General features: G+C 55.5%; 7 protein-coding genes across 7 annotated transcripts; 4 read left to right on the top strand and 3 right to left on the bottom strand.

The window, feature by feature from the left end:
• Nucleotides 1–1,785: 1,785 nt before the first annotated feature.
• CGGC5_v006457 (uncharacterized protein) lies at nt 1,786–2,326 on the bottom strand (the record flags this gene model as incomplete). The annotated part of the gene is made up of 2 exons (XM_032031202.2): nt 1,786–1,913; nt 1,990–2,326. The coding sequence occupies 2 exons, from the start codon at nt 2,324–2,326 to the stop codon at nt 1,786–1,788; spliced, it is 465 nt and encodes a 154-aa protein (XP_031889209.2).
• Nucleotides 2,327–4,119: 1,793 nt separating this feature from the next.
• dsd1 (Sphingolipid delta(4)-desaturase) lies at nt 4,120–5,419 on the top strand (the record flags this gene model as incomplete). Its single annotated transcript, XM_032031203.1, has 3 exons — nt 4,120–4,317; nt 4,404–4,682; nt 4,751–5,419. 3 exons carry the CDS (start codon nt 4,120–4,122, stop codon nt 5,417–5,419), a joined length of 1,146 nt encoding a protein of 381 aa, XP_031889210.1.
• A 609-nt stretch (nt 5,420–6,028) lies between these two features.
• CGGC5_v006459 (Vesicle-associated membrane protein-associated protein) lies at nt 6,029–7,213 on the bottom strand (the record flags this gene model as incomplete). The annotated part of the gene is made up of 8 exons (XM_066151700.1): nt 6,029–6,355; nt 6,410–6,424; nt 6,481–6,615; nt 6,681–6,796; nt 6,849–6,907; nt 6,964–6,986; nt 7,054–7,124; nt 7,174–7,213. The coding sequence occupies 8 exons, from the start codon at nt 7,211–7,213 to the stop codon at nt 6,029–6,031; spliced, it is 786 nt and encodes a 261-aa protein (XP_066008994.1).
• A 1,094-nt stretch (nt 7,214–8,307) lies between these two features.
• Nucleotides 8,308–9,360, top strand: ubxn-1 (UBX domain-containing protein 1; the record flags this gene model as incomplete). The annotated part of the gene is made up of 3 exons (XM_032031205.1): nt 8,308–8,392; nt 8,447–8,663; nt 8,721–9,360. 3 exons carry the CDS (start codon nt 8,308–8,310, stop codon nt 9,358–9,360), a joined length of 942 nt encoding a protein of 313 aa, XP_031889212.1.
• Nucleotides 9,361–9,773: 413 nt separating this feature from the next.
• ALTA12 (ribosomal protein P1) lies at nt 9,774–10,340 on the bottom strand (the record flags this gene model as incomplete). Its single annotated transcript, XM_032031206.1, has 4 exons — nt 9,774–9,820; nt 9,879–10,014; nt 10,092–10,169; nt 10,272–10,340. The coding sequence occupies 4 exons, from the start codon at nt 10,338–10,340 to the stop codon at nt 9,774–9,776; spliced, it is 330 nt and encodes a 109-aa protein (XP_031889205.1).
• Nucleotides 10,341–11,199: 859 nt separating this feature from the next.
• Nucleotides 11,200–12,718, top strand: CGGC5_v006462 (UPF0662 protein; the record flags this gene model as incomplete). The annotated part of the gene is made up of 5 exons (XM_032031207.1): nt 11,200–11,413; nt 11,467–11,852; nt 11,903–12,283; nt 12,334–12,519; nt 12,566–12,718. The coding sequence occupies 5 exons, from the start codon at nt 11,200–11,202 to the stop codon at nt 12,716–12,718; spliced, it is 1,320 nt and encodes a 439-aa protein (XP_031889206.1).
• A 1,580-nt stretch (nt 12,719–14,298) lies between these two features.
• On the top strand, nt 14,299–14,787 carry CGGC5_v006463 (uncharacterized protein; the record flags this gene model as incomplete). The annotated part of the gene is made up of 1 exon (XM_032031208.1): nt 14,299–14,787. The coding sequence occupies one exon, from the start codon at nt 14,299–14,301 to the stop codon at nt 14,785–14,787; it is 489 nt and encodes a 162-aa protein (XP_031889207.1).
• Between the last annotated feature and the right edge of the window lie 58 nt (nt 14,788–14,845).

Consider the following 14,845-nt stretch of genomic DNA (forward strand, 5'->3'; position numbering starts at 1 on the left):
GAACCACAAGAACCAGCCTCTGGTTGGCTTGGGAAGTACCTGTCGCACAACAAGACTGGTGGTTGGTTGGTGCTGGCGGTGAAGCTGCAACTTCTCAGGTGTCTTTGATTCACTGTTTCTTTCTGTGGCATCTCACTCTCAAAGAAAAGAGGTATAATAGCAACGGTTTCATTGTCTCTTCTGCCTTGACAAACAGCAACAATCCTATTCTACGTAGGCTCAAGCCAGAGGGCGCCAAGCTTGCTTACTACAACACAAAGTACCCTGTATTGTACCTTTTGCTTGGAGAGGCGCATACTTAAGTTGGTGCGTAAAAAGGACATCATTCAGGTCGCGTGCCCCTATCGCCCGCCCTCTGCGATTGCCAGACGCAGGTCCGGTCTGGATCCTCCAAAACCCAGCCGGTCCAGAATCAATGGCCCCTTGCCCTGTTGGAAATTAGGTAGATATTGCAGCGGTTATTGCAGCGTTGCAGAGCGTCCTGCAGCTAAAGGTTCCTGGCAATGGAGAGCGCCTCCACTCTGCTTGTGCCATTCCGCTCCCTTCTGATATCATCCCTGCCCTTGGCCAACGGCTGTTGGCTGCTCGTCGTGAACTCTGCATGTGACAGCCAATCGTGGGGCCCCTCCTTCGTCTGTCTCTTTCTCAACATCACCTAACCCTTCTTAGACTTCGAGTCGCTGCACCTCCTGCGAGTCACCTGGACATTTTGACGTCTCCATCTACCCATCAAGCTGAAGGTTAAATGACTGTTTGACGGGAATCTCGGAATCCAGAAATGCTGTCTTCGCAGCCATCGCCTTGCATCTTCGGTCTACATTCATGGGCCTGTCGCCTTAAGCGCCTGCTCTTGATGCTGGCAGTGGACGCCATGTTTATCAGATTGACAATCTGGCATACGACCCATGTTCTGAGGAACTGTCGCCTCACGCGGACACCGCCCAATATTGTGAGAGTTTGTCTCCCGGTCTCTCTCGTTTCTTCCAACATTATTCCTGGTGCAGAGTTTCCGCGACAGGGTCGAGTACCACCCCGACTGCTCATTAATCAAGGGCCTCGCGTGCCACTGCTTCCTTTCCGGGACCGCAACTTGACTCTCAACAGCACAAGTGAGACTTACCCTGATGAGCGTTTTCCTATTCTCGACATAGATGCGAACAGAACACAGCATACGCATCATGTTGATGCACGGAAGTCGCCGCCAAGTCTCCGATATACAACCTGAGCCCAACGCTATCTGTTGCCTCTGCTTCTTCTGCGCTTCCTACATCCGCTTCCTACATCCAGCCTATCAAGTATTCACAGTCAAACCTCATGTATCTCTGCAAATGGTAACCTTGCATTGTGCAACAAACCCTTTTCGTCCTTGTTTGCTGATCTAACAGCACCTACTCCAACAACAACTTACTCAGCCACCTGAACTCCCACCCATATCACCTGACAAGTAACTCAAAATTGAGTGGCACAACCTCTAAACCCAAGCCTCTCATCGGGATTTTAATAAACTCGCGCCGGCCGATCGCCGAGGGCCGCTTGCTCTGACAGCCAACGGTTTCCCTGTTCATCTATGCAAAGCATCACCAAAACCATGTTTCCTTGAGTCGCACAGAGACAAGCAGGCACGCAGGCGCACATACACACACAGAATGTTTCTTCAGCAGCCCCGGGCTGCCTCTTGACAGGGCGATCATCTGGCTGCTACCTAAATGTAACGTCCACATAGCTCATCCTCCACCTAACTAGCCAACCCACCACCAACCACCCCCAGGTCAAAGTTGCATCTGCCTAACACAAGCACGGAAGATGGATCGTCTGATAATTGCTGCAGGTCTTGCCGCTCGGCGTGTCACTCCCAGTCTGCAGGTACACCTGCCAGTACCCCTGCTCAAGCTCGCAAACCAAGAAATTCAGCTCTGTTTCTCTCGCGGGGTCAGCACAATGACTTCATCAATGATGCAGCCAACGATAACAAGGACACGGTTCACTCACGGCGGCCCCAGGTGCTCCCCTGTGTCGTAATGATGGTGTCGCCCTCGAGCCCCCACGCCGTCGTCTCCGAGGCATTGCTAAACTTGAGGCTCTTGTACGACGTGGTATCGCTTCCGATGTTCAGGTACGAGCTCGAGTTGGCGCTCTGGATGGAGCCCGCGATATTGAAAGACTCGGCTGAGGCCTCGGGCCCCAGGACGGGCACCGTCTTGTCCTTCGGGTATGCTTGGAGGTACAAGTGGTAGACGGGGTCGCTGACGCCCCTGATCTTCTCGGGTTTTGCGACAGCCACGCTGGTGACGGACGCCAGGAGCGTCGAGAGTAGGACGAGGCGCATGGTGAAGTTTCGCGTTGTCGTGATGTGTGCACTCGAATGCTGGGCAGAGGGGAGCGTTCGTCGCAACGTCGTGTCAAACCTTGGCCCAACTTTATGTCTAGACTCTCTTGACCTCCTCCCCCTCTCCGCGGCCCAGCTCCCTCCGAGAGCAATCTGTGTTTAATCTCACTCTGCAAAAGCAACTCTGGATTACCATGGCGGATAAACAACACGGCAGGGACGGCATGCTCAACAGCCCAATCACTCGCGCCAATGTAACCACTCCGATATGACATCCCAATATGTCTCTGACCGGCCCGCGGCTCACAGTGCCGAACCTAGGACGGCGCGGGAGGAGAGTGAAAACACGGGGGATCGGCGTCCTTCCCTCCATCCACTTACGGGCCTCCCTCCCCGGGCCCGAATCTGAACACACCACGCGGTGTTGATCGTCCTTGCGTTGCCTCTCCCCTCGCACAGCACGAGCAATGCGTAACGTATCTTTGGGGGAATCACTTGATATACGACGTAATCTTCATCCGGTGCCTGATCAGACAGCAGCCACAACAGGCCGCATACATGAAGCTAAAAAAGAGAAGAACGAACCCTACAACTCCAACAGGCGGCAGGGATCATCCTCCACTCAAGCTTCCAATGCAACAGGACGGCGTACAGACCCCGTCAGATGATGACCTGCGCCGAGATGCCCATTGGCTCTGCACAAGCGACGAAAACAGATCCCAGCTTCGCTCGTGAGACTTCAACGAAAGCCATTGGGAAAGAGTGAGAGAGATATATGCAGACGGACGGAGGAGGTGGAAGGTGTGGTGCTCCATCTCGCACATGCACGATAACATTGCTGCGCCTATCCTCCTCCCCCAGATGCGTTGCACAGAGACCTGCAGGGGAAGCGAGGCAACTGGAGAAGGGGTGCAGTGGGGGTTCTAGAATTTCCCCAATTCCCCTCCCTCAACCGTTTCTTTGGGGTGGGTGTGGTGGTGTTGGTGTTGGTGGTTCAGGGGAAACAACAAGAGGGGCAAGGCCAAGATCGTCCTTCTCCAGCCTTCAACACCACCAGAAACAAAATAGCAATGTCTTTTTTTCTCTCTGCCACGCCACAGCATCCCCTGTCTCTCTCCCCCAAAAGAGCTCCTCACGAAAATTCGTTGGTGTGACCACCACTTCGAAGCAGAGCAGAAAGGCAAAACACATGCCCCGAACGATTGGCCACAGCGGGGCAGGGATGTCCCCTTCCCCCACTGATACCCGCTGCGCCACAGCACACTGGTCCAGAAGGCAAAGTCCCCAAGTGCATTGTACACCGCTCCGGATCCCCTACAGCCCGCATCAGGAGATTTGCCATTGTCGAGGCATCATTCTTCTCCCACCACCGCTCGATATTTGCGCCAGAGGGGGGACGTCAAAATTTAACTACGCGTGGTTCATCAAGGGACTCTCTCTCTTTTCGTCTTGTCTTTTTCCCGTTTGAGAAGCACTGTTCCCTTCTTTACGTATATATATCAATGACCGTCTGAGGACCAACCCACCCCGACCACACCACGGTGATCGGATTCTCGTTTCCCTCTTCCCACTTTCCCCCTTCGCCCCTCGTCCTCCACTTTCTCTGTCCCGTCGTCCCCTATTCCCCGGTTTAGGACAGATTTTCCACCACCAATAATTTACTGCCGTCCACCACCGACAACAACCCAGATATCGGGGGGCCAACTTTCTTGGGAAGAGACGCCTTTTTGCCTTGTCACGCCACAAGCAAAGCAAGCAAAGCAACCCTTTCCTGCAAAAGAACCACCGCAACAATGGCCTCGTCCGCCGCTGAGACAGTGACGAAGCCGTCCAAGCGCAAGACCGCTGCCGCCGCCAACGGCGCCGCGGCCGGCAAGCTCACCACCGAGGCGCAACCCGCCCCGGCCTCCAAGGAGCGCGACTTCTTCTGGACCTACACCGAGGAGCCTCACCGCACCCGCCGTCTGGCCATCATCAAGGCTCACCCAGAGGTAAGGTTTCTCCCGGGAACCCCAATGGCTCCCGTATAACTCTGCAACATGCAAGACTGACAAGTTCGGTTTTTTCTTCGATTCAGGTCACCAAGCTCTGCGGTCCCGAGCCCCTGACAAAGTATGTCGTCGCCGGCGTCGTCGCGATGCAGGTCTTCTGGGCCTGGTACCTCAGCGAGACCTCCTTCTGGTCCTGGAAGTTCTGGGCCGTAGGCTACGTCTTCGGCGCCACCGCGAACCAGAACCTCTTCCTCGCCATCCACGAAATCTCCCACAACCTCGCCTTCCGCTCCCCGCAGGCCAACCGCCTCTTCGCCATCTTCGCGAACCTGCCCATTGGCGTGCCGTATAGCGCCTCCTTCAGGGTGAGCCAGTCCTCTCTCTTTCCCCCAGGATATCGAGACATAACATACTGACATACCATCTTTACCAGCCCTACCACCTCACCCACCACAAGTCCCTCGGCGTCGACGGCCTCGACACCGACCTTCCCACCGCCCTCGAGGCCGTCTTCTTCGACTCCATCCTCGGCAAGGCCTTCTTCTGCACCTTCCAGATCTTCTTCTACGCTGTCCGCCCGACCCTCGTCTACTCCGTGCCGCTGACGCCCCTGCACTACCTCAACATCGCCGTCCAGCTCGCCTTCGACTACGCCCTCTACTCCCTCTGGGGCCCCAACGCCGTCCTCTACTTCCTCGTCTCCTCCTTCCTCGCCGGCTCCCTCCACCCCCTCGCCGGCCACTTCATCGCAGAGCACTACGTCTACGAGACCGTCTCTCCCCAGCAGAAGGACCCCGCCAACGGCGTCCCCGTCCCCGAGACCTTCTCCTACTACGGGCCCCTCAACTTCCTCACCTACAACGTCGGCCTCCACAACGAGCACCACGACTTCCCCGCCGTGCCCTGGACCAGGCTCCCCGCCCTTCGCGAGATCGCCAGCGAGTTTTACGAGGACCTGCCCTACCACCGTAGCTGGACCTACGCCATCTGGCGCTTCATCTGGGATGAGAACGTCGGCATCACCTGCCGCGTCAAGAGGAAGCAGGGCGGCCGCATGGTTGGCGGCAATGCCAAGTGGACCAAGGAGGAGATTGAGGCTTGAGAGAAAGAGAGCCTAGGTTTGGGGGCGTTGAGAGAGTACATAGAGTAAAAAGTTACTGCTCGAGTAGTAGTGTAATGTTGGTTTTTTTTGCAGTACATCATGGTTGAAGATATATCCCTGTCGATATGCAAAAGACATTGAAAAGGGGCTTTTTTTTGGTAATAATAACTGGGGACGCGAGATATAGAGAATCCTTTCCGTTCCGTCGGGAAGATCGTCATAACCCCCAGACTTCATTCACAGCGGCGCCAGAGCTGGACCATCCGCACATGTAATTGAACGTGCATCAATGGGCCCAATTGACATATGAAAAGCTTCAGAATTGAAAACTTTGCGTCCGGGACGCCGGGCTGTTACGACAAAAAGAACTGCCATATAGTTACAAGTGTGATTTGCGACTCCGTTCCGTGTCAGAGGCCATCAATGGATCCTCTTCCGTATTCACTATCGTCACCTACAGACCCTCCTCCACTCGCTGTGCCGTTTCCCCATGGCTCTTGAGTATGCTGGCAACAGTCGACCGCACGTCTCTGCCATTTGGGGTGTGTTCGTAAATCCTCCAACAAAAAAGACCGTAGAAAAGGGGGAATATCAGAAGATGCCGAAGCATTAGAAGAAGAAGTATGCGAGGAGGAAGCTGACGAGGCAGAGGATGGCGACCATCTGAACGGGGACGCCTTCCGCTCCCTGCCTTACTGCCGCAGCAGCCTGTTGCGGGCTGGGCAGCTTTTCGCTCTCGGTCTTCACACGTTGGCGCAGGCCACTAGTATCTTGCAGACCGGCGATCTTGGCCTCGGCCTGCTGAAGCTTCTGCTTGAGCTCATCATACGTGACCTGAGCAGTGTTGGCGACAACATTGCTCGCGGCGCTCACTGTCGAGACCGCCTTCTCGGAAACGGTGTCATCCTTCACATCGGGGCTCGCGGGCGCGGCGGGCTGGGGACTAGCACTATCCATCCCTTGGCTGGGAGACGAGTAGACGCGGGAGACATCGGGGGTATGGTCCTGGCATTTGTCAGCTATCGCAACCTAGAAAACATTGGACCTAAGGGGGAACTCACGCCATTGACGACGGAGTGACGGCTGGGAGTGGAAGCGACGGCAGACGCGCTGGGTCCGTTCGATGAGTCCTCAGCGGCGAGCCAGATGACGCGAATCTTCTTCTCCTGAAGGGTGGCCTTGTCTGTCTGGTCGAGCTGGTGAACGAGAATAATTAGCATCTGCGCCACGACTTCGGACCGGCGTTGGGGTCTGTTCTCACAATGTTGGCGATGCTAGCGAATTCCTTGTCGGCGGTAATGGGGACGGATTGGACCAAGAACTTGTCGCGGCACTTGGCATCCATGGGGGGTTCCGCCTTCATGGCCTGGAGGAGGACTGGTTCTGGTCAGTTGCATGTGACCACCTGGCAATTGTCCGGGAAGCGTACCGGTGACCTCCACATCCTGGCCAGGCTCAATACGACCCGAGTTGGGGCGAACGCAGTACCTAAGGGGTATCGTCAGTCGGCAATCGAGGGATGCACGAGGCGCAAGGAGCCGTACTGCTTAGGAGCGGTGGTTTTGACCTGTCGGCGTGTCTTGTGAGCAATGGGGTGACGTGACGGGACGGCAGGGGAATGCACAGTGACATACCTTGAAGGCGACGGGAGACTGGTTCGGGTTCTTGATGCGCAGGATCTGAGAGACCTCAACGGTGAAGGGCCCTGGGACTTGTGAGTATCAGGCCGATCGAAGGTCGCTAGATGGGCGTACGCTTGAAGCTCAGCTCGGTAGGCTCGATATCGACAGACATGGTGGTGGTGGTTGCGGTGGTGCAAAGTTGAAGATTAGGATCGGAAAAGGAGACGCGGTGGGTTTCGGCGCATTCAATACGGGCCTCGGCAAGAAGAAGAAATTTGCGAGAGGTGAGGTACGGCGTGATGTAGGTATAGAGAGGTGAAAGAATGTTGCGCGCGGGGCGATATTAAAAAAGCGCTGGCAGTAGGTAAGGCAAGGGCAAGGTTTCTGGTGTTGAATGGCAGGAACTGGAAGGAAGGGTCAGGTAAGGTAGGCAGGTAGGCAGGCGAAGGTAAGGTATGGATACAGGTTCAGGTAAGAACGGCAAGTGCAAAAAGCAGGTGTTTCGCACTGCAGGAGCCCACGACGTAATACACACCAGCGTAACCAACAACGGGCTGGGCTGGACTCGATTGGGATTGGGACAGGTGCTGCAGTCGGTCCCGTCCTCAGTCCTCCAGGCCAGGTTTCATTAAGGTAGCCCCTAGACTGAGGTAGCGGGCGGTCAAATCGGAGTTGCTCGCTGGGGCCTCCACTAGGAGCTACGAGCTGCCCGGGCCCATCGACAGGGGGGATAATCCGGGAGTTCGTCCACTCAAAATGAAGGGACGTGATTGCACCACTGCACCAATGTCGGTAAGGTGCAGCAGGGTACGGGTACTCCGTAGCCAGGTGCCTCAGCTTACCTAACCTCAAGCAAAGGCGAAAGTGGAAGGTGGCGCCCACCCTTGCCGAGCTGCCTCCAGCGTCTCCTCAGCCACTCTACCCAAGGTGCCTTAGCCCCTCTATCCCCAGCTCCGAAGGCACCTGCAGATGACGTCCGTTTCGCGGAAGCAACGACTCAGGTCATATTTCTAAGGAACGCCAGTGCTTTCACATACAGCTGCATGCCATCTGTCGCGAAACCGAAACCAATTTGTTTGCAGTGCCGAATTCATTGTTTCCTTTTTTCAGAATCCAGGCTGAATTACTCACTTTGCTACCTTCTGTGAATCAATACCTAAGTTACCTAGCAAAGGTACTTTTGGATTGCAACCTGTCCAGCTACACCTAACCTCACTTTTTCAAACCTCAACAACCTACCCCGCCATTCCACCACCAGCAGTCAACATGACCCAATCCGACCTCGACCAGCTGCTCGACATGGGCTTTGAGAAGGCCCGCGCTGAGCTTGCAGTGAAGAAGACGGGAAACCGTGAGCACATCACAAAGACCTGATTTTGTTTGGATTCACGCTCATCATTTACAGTGAACGGCGCTCTTGAATGGCTCGAGAAGAACCAGGACAAGCCCCTCGATGAGCTCACTGCTGCTGCCGACGCTGCCAAGGCCGATGAAGATGATGAGAATGAGGTTCAGGCCAACATTGAGGCCCTTGAGACTGGAGTTGCCAAGTCGCTGGTCTGCAACGAGTGCGGCAAGCGCTTCAAGTCCCAGGACACCGCCTCATACCATGCCACCAAGACGTAAGCTCCTCCTTCGGCAAGATTCTTACCCTCGCTTCACTCTTGACACACTCTCAGTGACCACACCGACTTCTCCGAGTCTACGGAGGAGATTGCACCTTTGACCGACGATCAGAAGGCTGCTAAGCTGGCGGAGCTTCGCGAGCAGCTTAAGGAGAAGAAGGCGAAGCAGGCCCTCGTGGACAAGGAGGATGCCAAGCGGAACGAGCAGATCCGTATGAAGGCGACCAAGGAGAGTCAGGAGATGAAGGAGGAGCTCCAGCGCAAGGAGCAGATCAAGGAGGCCGCGAAGAAGCGCCAGGAGAAGCTCGACGACGCTGAGGCGAAGCGCCGCATCAAGGCAAAGATCGAGGCCGACAAGGAGGAGCGTCGTCGCAAGGCGGAGGAGGCCAAGGCGGCGAGAGAGGGAAGAGCTCCTCAGCCCGGCCCTGTCGCCGCGCCATCCGTCCCCAAGACTACCGCGAACCACAACGAAGCTCGTCTGAGACTGCAGACCTCTGGCGGCAACGTCATGAAGACTCTTCCCGCTGAGACGACCCTCTTCGAAGTTGCTCAGATGCTGCAGACAGAGAACAGCCTCGAGGTCACCAGCTTCTCGACTACGTTCCCCAAGAAGACCTTCCAGGGCGCGACAGACTTCAGCAAGACGCTGAAGGAGGCCGGCCTAACGCCAAGCGCCGTTCTCATTGTCAAATAGATTCGTTTTCTAGACTTTCAACTCGGGGTGGGGGGCTATGCATGGACCGGCGTTGGGGAGGTAGCAAATAGAAGCAAGGTTGATGACTTGTCACAAGCGTCACACGCAATTGAACCAAGATCAGGATCATAAGCCATTCCCACTCAAGCTAAGCTGGTGTATCATGTCGGCGTCCAAGACTCCATTGAGGCACTGTGGCCCGGTGTGTGTTCAAAGCACGCCAAATTCCACTTTCATTTTTGTAGGATGTCCAGTGAACTCCGCGTAGAGAGCTTCACATTATTGTATGAGAGCTACTCTGTCCAGGCAGCAGGATATCGTGCCTCCACCCAATCCTTTACGATCGCGCGATTCGTAGAACCCCCGGAACCATGCATTTGAAGTACAAAAGGGAAATCGTCGTAGGAAACCGCTTAGTCGAAGAGACCGAAGCCCATGTCGTCGTCGGACTCCTCCTTCTCTGTGGCAGGCATTAGCAGATGCGACAAGTGACACGCGATCGGATGTTCAAAACGTACCCTCCTCCTTGGGGGCCTCCTCGGCGGCAGCCTCGGTGGCAGCACCGCCAGCAGCGGCGCCGGCAGCGGCAGGGGCAGCACCACCGCCAGAGCCGACGTTGGAGAGCAGGTCCTTAACGTCCTTGCCCTCAAGAGCCTGTGATCCTCAAATCAGTCTATGCCATTCTTTCGTCGGGTCGCTTTTCTGGAATGTCATCGGTCGGCGCGTCGTACCTTGGCGAACAGAGAGGTCCAGATGGGCTCAACCTCCTCGATCTTGGCAGCCTTGATCAGGGTCTGGAGCTTGTCGGCCTATTGAAGCAATTATTGTTAGTTACACTTGGTTCCATCTCGAATTTTCGAATTTCGCATTTTTTTCGCGGCGGGGTTACTGGGTGGTGGGCGGCGACGCACAGTGATCTCGACACCATCATCGGCGAGGATGAGGGCCGCGTAGGAAGAAGCGAGCTCGGCGGTCGACATTGTGACTGGTTTGGGGGGTTTGCGACTGAAGGTGACTTCGCGGATGTTGATAGAAAATTTGGAGTTGGCTCGATATACGAAGTCGGGAAAAGTGAAGTGTGGGCAAGCCCTGAGGTCGCTTTGGTCAAGCCCTGCCGGTACGTACTGCCTATGCTGTTAACCAGCGCGCCGAGGCGGGCAGTATGGGCTACTGCAATATTTGATGGATCTCTCTCGCTTGGGCGAATCTGAGGTCTCGGATTGGGTGCAGCGAACAAGACACGCTAGAGCGTTTTGGGAGTTCTTCAGTGGCTGTGATTGGCCATACTAGCGAGCCAATGGAAGCGCCGATCGACGGCCTGGGCATGCCTGCCTCCGCTGCGTCGGTGTCACTTGGGTCTGGCCCCACCTCGGTGCCTCGATTTGACTTTCCCAGCCGTGGCCGTACCAATGCCCCCCCCACCTCTATCACAAGCGTTGACGTGCTTCCATTGGATTCCGGGCCAGCTGGGTGAACCTGTGACGAGCATCATCCGCATTTACTTACATACCTCTGCGCGGATGCCACGGCAGAGCTCTTTGTCACAGATATCTTACCAATACAACTCGGGTCTTCCCCAGTTTACTGAATACTTCACGCCATCCCCATCCACAGACGATATTGGCATTCGGACTTAGCTGCCGTCAACCTTACCTAGAGAGCCCCGCTACTGTGCTTCCTTGAATGTCTGGTCATTGGCAGACCTGCAAGGGTATCGACATCCAACGCGCGAGCTGCATGCTTTGGCCGTCCATGATCGCGAACAGCCGTCCCTCTCCCATATTTCAGATCTACAACCCGCCCAGCAACCAGCGCCCGTCGTAAACTACGTCACACGCGATGGACACCCCTACCTGCCCTCCCCCGCGGGACGCTCGCGAAAAGGAGATCCTCGAGAAGCTCGTCTCGATCCGCGACCGGCTACAGCTGCTGAAGCAAGACCGCACCAACTACATTCGCAGCCAAGATGTCATCCCGCTGTACGACGAGACTATTGAGCAGGTTCGCGAGCTCAACGAGTTCCGGTCTGCTGACCGAAGGGAGGAGAACAGAGGTAATGCGCTATCGCACCCATGTGCGGGGTCAACGGCTAACCTCGCGCTACAGTGGACAGAGTGTTGGAGAGCTGCTTCCAACTCCTGTCGCTCTTCTTCATGACTATCGGCCGAAACAACGAAGCTCCTGCCGCCTATGCCCTAACGTCTACCATCAGGAGACTCCTCGATCACCTTACCGAAGTCGACTTATTCTCATCCAAGGACCTCGAGAGCATCTCTCACACCGTCAAGAAGCTTGCACACAATGTCAAATCCACCGAGAGCGACTACTCGCCATACCTGATTACTCTGCTGTCTAAGAGACTGGAGCTGTGCGAGAAGTCATTGGAGCATCTCCAGAAGCGACTGGATCGCCTTGAGGATCCCCTCCCCAAGACGTACGAGAAGCTAATTTCGATCCTGAGATCGATGTCATTGGCCAACACTCGAACGAAGGTATGTGTGTGGCCTAGCGATATCGAACAATATTCCTGACATGGCCGCAGTTTTCCCCGTCCGAGGTCCAGAAGCTTCAAGTCCAACTGCGCGAAATCGGCGAGAAGAGAAAGGATGGCAAGTTCGTGAGCGACGACGGCAAGGTGCCAGCCGGAAGTGACGAGGTTGCCGATCTCTTGGAGAAATGCCTCAAATGGTCGGAGATCGTCCTCGAGAGGCAAGGCGTGATACCCGAGCCGTTCAAGGCAACCTACGACATCCTTGTGCGGATCCGAAACGAGCTGGAAAAACTTTCAATCACACAAGCATGGTCTCTTCGAGAAGCCGATTTGTTTGATTTCCAAAGACAGCTGGACAAGATTGACGAGAGTAGAGTTGACGGAAACTGGCTTGATGATCAAGGCAAGCCAGCAGAACTTTATGTTCAGCGTGTAAGTGCTTACGAGAGGCTTGGCTGCATCGGAACTGACGCTCTTGGCAGACCCTTCTGTACCTGATCCGAAGAAGTTACGCATACGTCTATTCCCTGATGATATCCTCAGAGCCCGTATCTGAGGCTCTGCTGCCCATCTACAACCAGTTGCAAACGCTCAAGAGATGTCTGATTGAGGTGAAGAACAACGGTGGCGTTCAGTCGGTCCGGGAATTATACCCCTACAGCATGAAGGTATGTGTTTCGTCGTCATATTGAATTTCTGACTAACCAAGTGCAGCTCCATTCTATCGACAATATGCGCCAAGACGGCAAGTTCATGATCAACAACGACATTCCGGAAGGCCAGGGTAGTGTCACCGAGCTTCTTGCGGAGTGCTTCGAGCTCAACTACGAGCTAAGGGTTGCGGCTGAGGAACAGGCCGAGGCCTAGAGACGAGTTGTTACGTTGCGAATTTTGGCGTACGGAGAAGGATTTGAATCGTTTGGGTTGGTCCTTGTATTCATTTACTGGCCGCGTCGGACTGCCAGGAATCAGGATGGCAGCCTGAGGTAATGGGAAGATAAACGGGACGAGGCAAACTCAAGTGTACTCAGTTATGAACCAATGACATGCGTTTGGGAGAGTTCGACCACGAGCGGGAGCTCGAGCTTCTGCAGAGTTCAGATGGCATCTCAGCCGCCCGTGACAGTGCGCGTCGTGATGACAGAGTCCAGCAGTGAGTTGTCGTGAGGGGTTCAAACCGCCCCTGTGACATCATATTGGAGAGAGCCATCCAGGTCTCGAGGAGGTTGTGGTTCATTCATGAACGCCTCATAGCTGAGTAACTACTAACAGTGACACATGGGAACGTGGCAGTTAGCTCAAGACCACGACCCAACAATTCAAGGACTTCGTGCGGGACCGGGCCGATTCTGCGACCTGCGTGGACCCGGATGAGCTTCCGCACCCTTTGGAGGCTACCATTCCGATCCAGATCTAGTCAATGCCAACATTCGGAGAAGAAACAGAAAGACAGCAGAGAAGAAGTTGGGCAAACAGGCGGGGGGCATGTCTCCCCGACGGTGACAGCAAGGAAGGTCAAAGCGAGGCCGAGATGTGTGATGAGCAGCGAGCAAAGCTCAAGCTCAGTCCATCGTCCTGCCCTCCTCTGATGACTCTTACCTTGGCAACTGCTTCATGTGAGCAAAGTCAAGTCCCCGAATGATACCATCGGACATAGGAAACTCCCACAGAAGCAAGACCAGAGCTCCATCTCCCGTATATACATCCCTGCCCCCAGCACACACAGACATTCCAGCCCCAACACTGGGGAACCAGCGGGGCCCGCAGTGCAGCGAGCTGGCTACAGTCGGCTGCCGTCGCACCTCGCGCACTCGCGCTCTGGCATCTCAACCCCGAAGCTCCAATTCCAGCCGCAGTGACGCCCCCAGCAATTTTTTTTTTTTTTCCCTGTATTCCGGGGGTCCAGTCAGCACTCAATTGCAGCGCCGCAGCTCAGCGCATTGTAGCATCACTCCGCCCGCCGCCGGTCATCGGACCGCCCGAAAGCCTGCCTGTCCTTGTGACGTCCACAGACAGGTGGGAATCGATCCATGTCAGGCCAGGAAAATACCCACCGCCGTCGCCGCGCCGGGTTTCCTTAGAAGTGACCTCTCCGAGGTACTCCATCCGTCCGTGATAATCAGTCATATAATCACTCATAACCGGATTCTGGGCGGTTCCCGTATATTTGTATATAGATATAAAAGGCAGACCGAGGAAGAGAGGCTCCCTTGCATTCACCAAAACTCGCGAGTTTAACAATCCAATTCATCGGTTGAGACATACACATACCGATCTCCAATCTCACTTGAACCTTTTTCTACCAGATCACCTTATTCATCTTGAACCTACACCTCTATCTACATTTACACATCTCTCTCACCTATACATCTTGAATCACTCAAGTGAAGGAAACAGACAAGCCACCAAACAAGAAACCCCACGCAGGGACTCAAATGACAATCAAGATGTCAGACCAAGACACAACAGCGCACAAGCGCACCGCCTCCTCAACATCCGCAATCACAGCCGGCGCCTCGCCGCCCTCAAAACGGCCCGCCGCCGCCCCAGCCCCGGTGCCCCTGCGCCGCGACTTCCCCCACGCCGTCAACCTCGTCCTCTACAGAGACGGCGACGAGGTGGGCTCCGCGACCACCGTCCTGGGCGTCTTCGCCGCGCTCGCCGACGCCAACGACGAAGTGCGCCGGCTCGCGGAGGAGCAGGGCGCCAAGCTCGACGAGAACGAGACCAACAGCGCGATTGCTGAGCCCGCGCGGTGTGAGGGCCCCGATGGCGCGAGCATCTGGGTCGAGGTGCACGGCGTCACGCCCAAGAAGATCGTGCCGAGGAAGGCGGAGCCCGCCGGGGAGCCGGTGAAGAAGCTCTATGATGCGGAGGAGGGCGAGGATCCTGACTTGGACGATGATGATGCTGATGAGGGGGGTCACTATGACTGAGCTGGAATGAAGTGCTGATCTTTTGCTGGTGTTTTTGGGTTTTTATGGCGTCCAAGGC

The sequence above is a fragment of the Colletotrichum fructicola genome (assembly GCF_000319635.2).
Source record: "Colletotrichum fructicola Nara gc5 chromosome Unknown KSG_Nara_v1_contig03, whole genome shotgun sequence".
Classification (NCBI taxonomy): domain Eukaryota; kingdom Fungi; phylum Ascomycota; class Sordariomycetes; order Glomerellales; family Glomerellaceae; genus Colletotrichum; species Colletotrichum fructicola.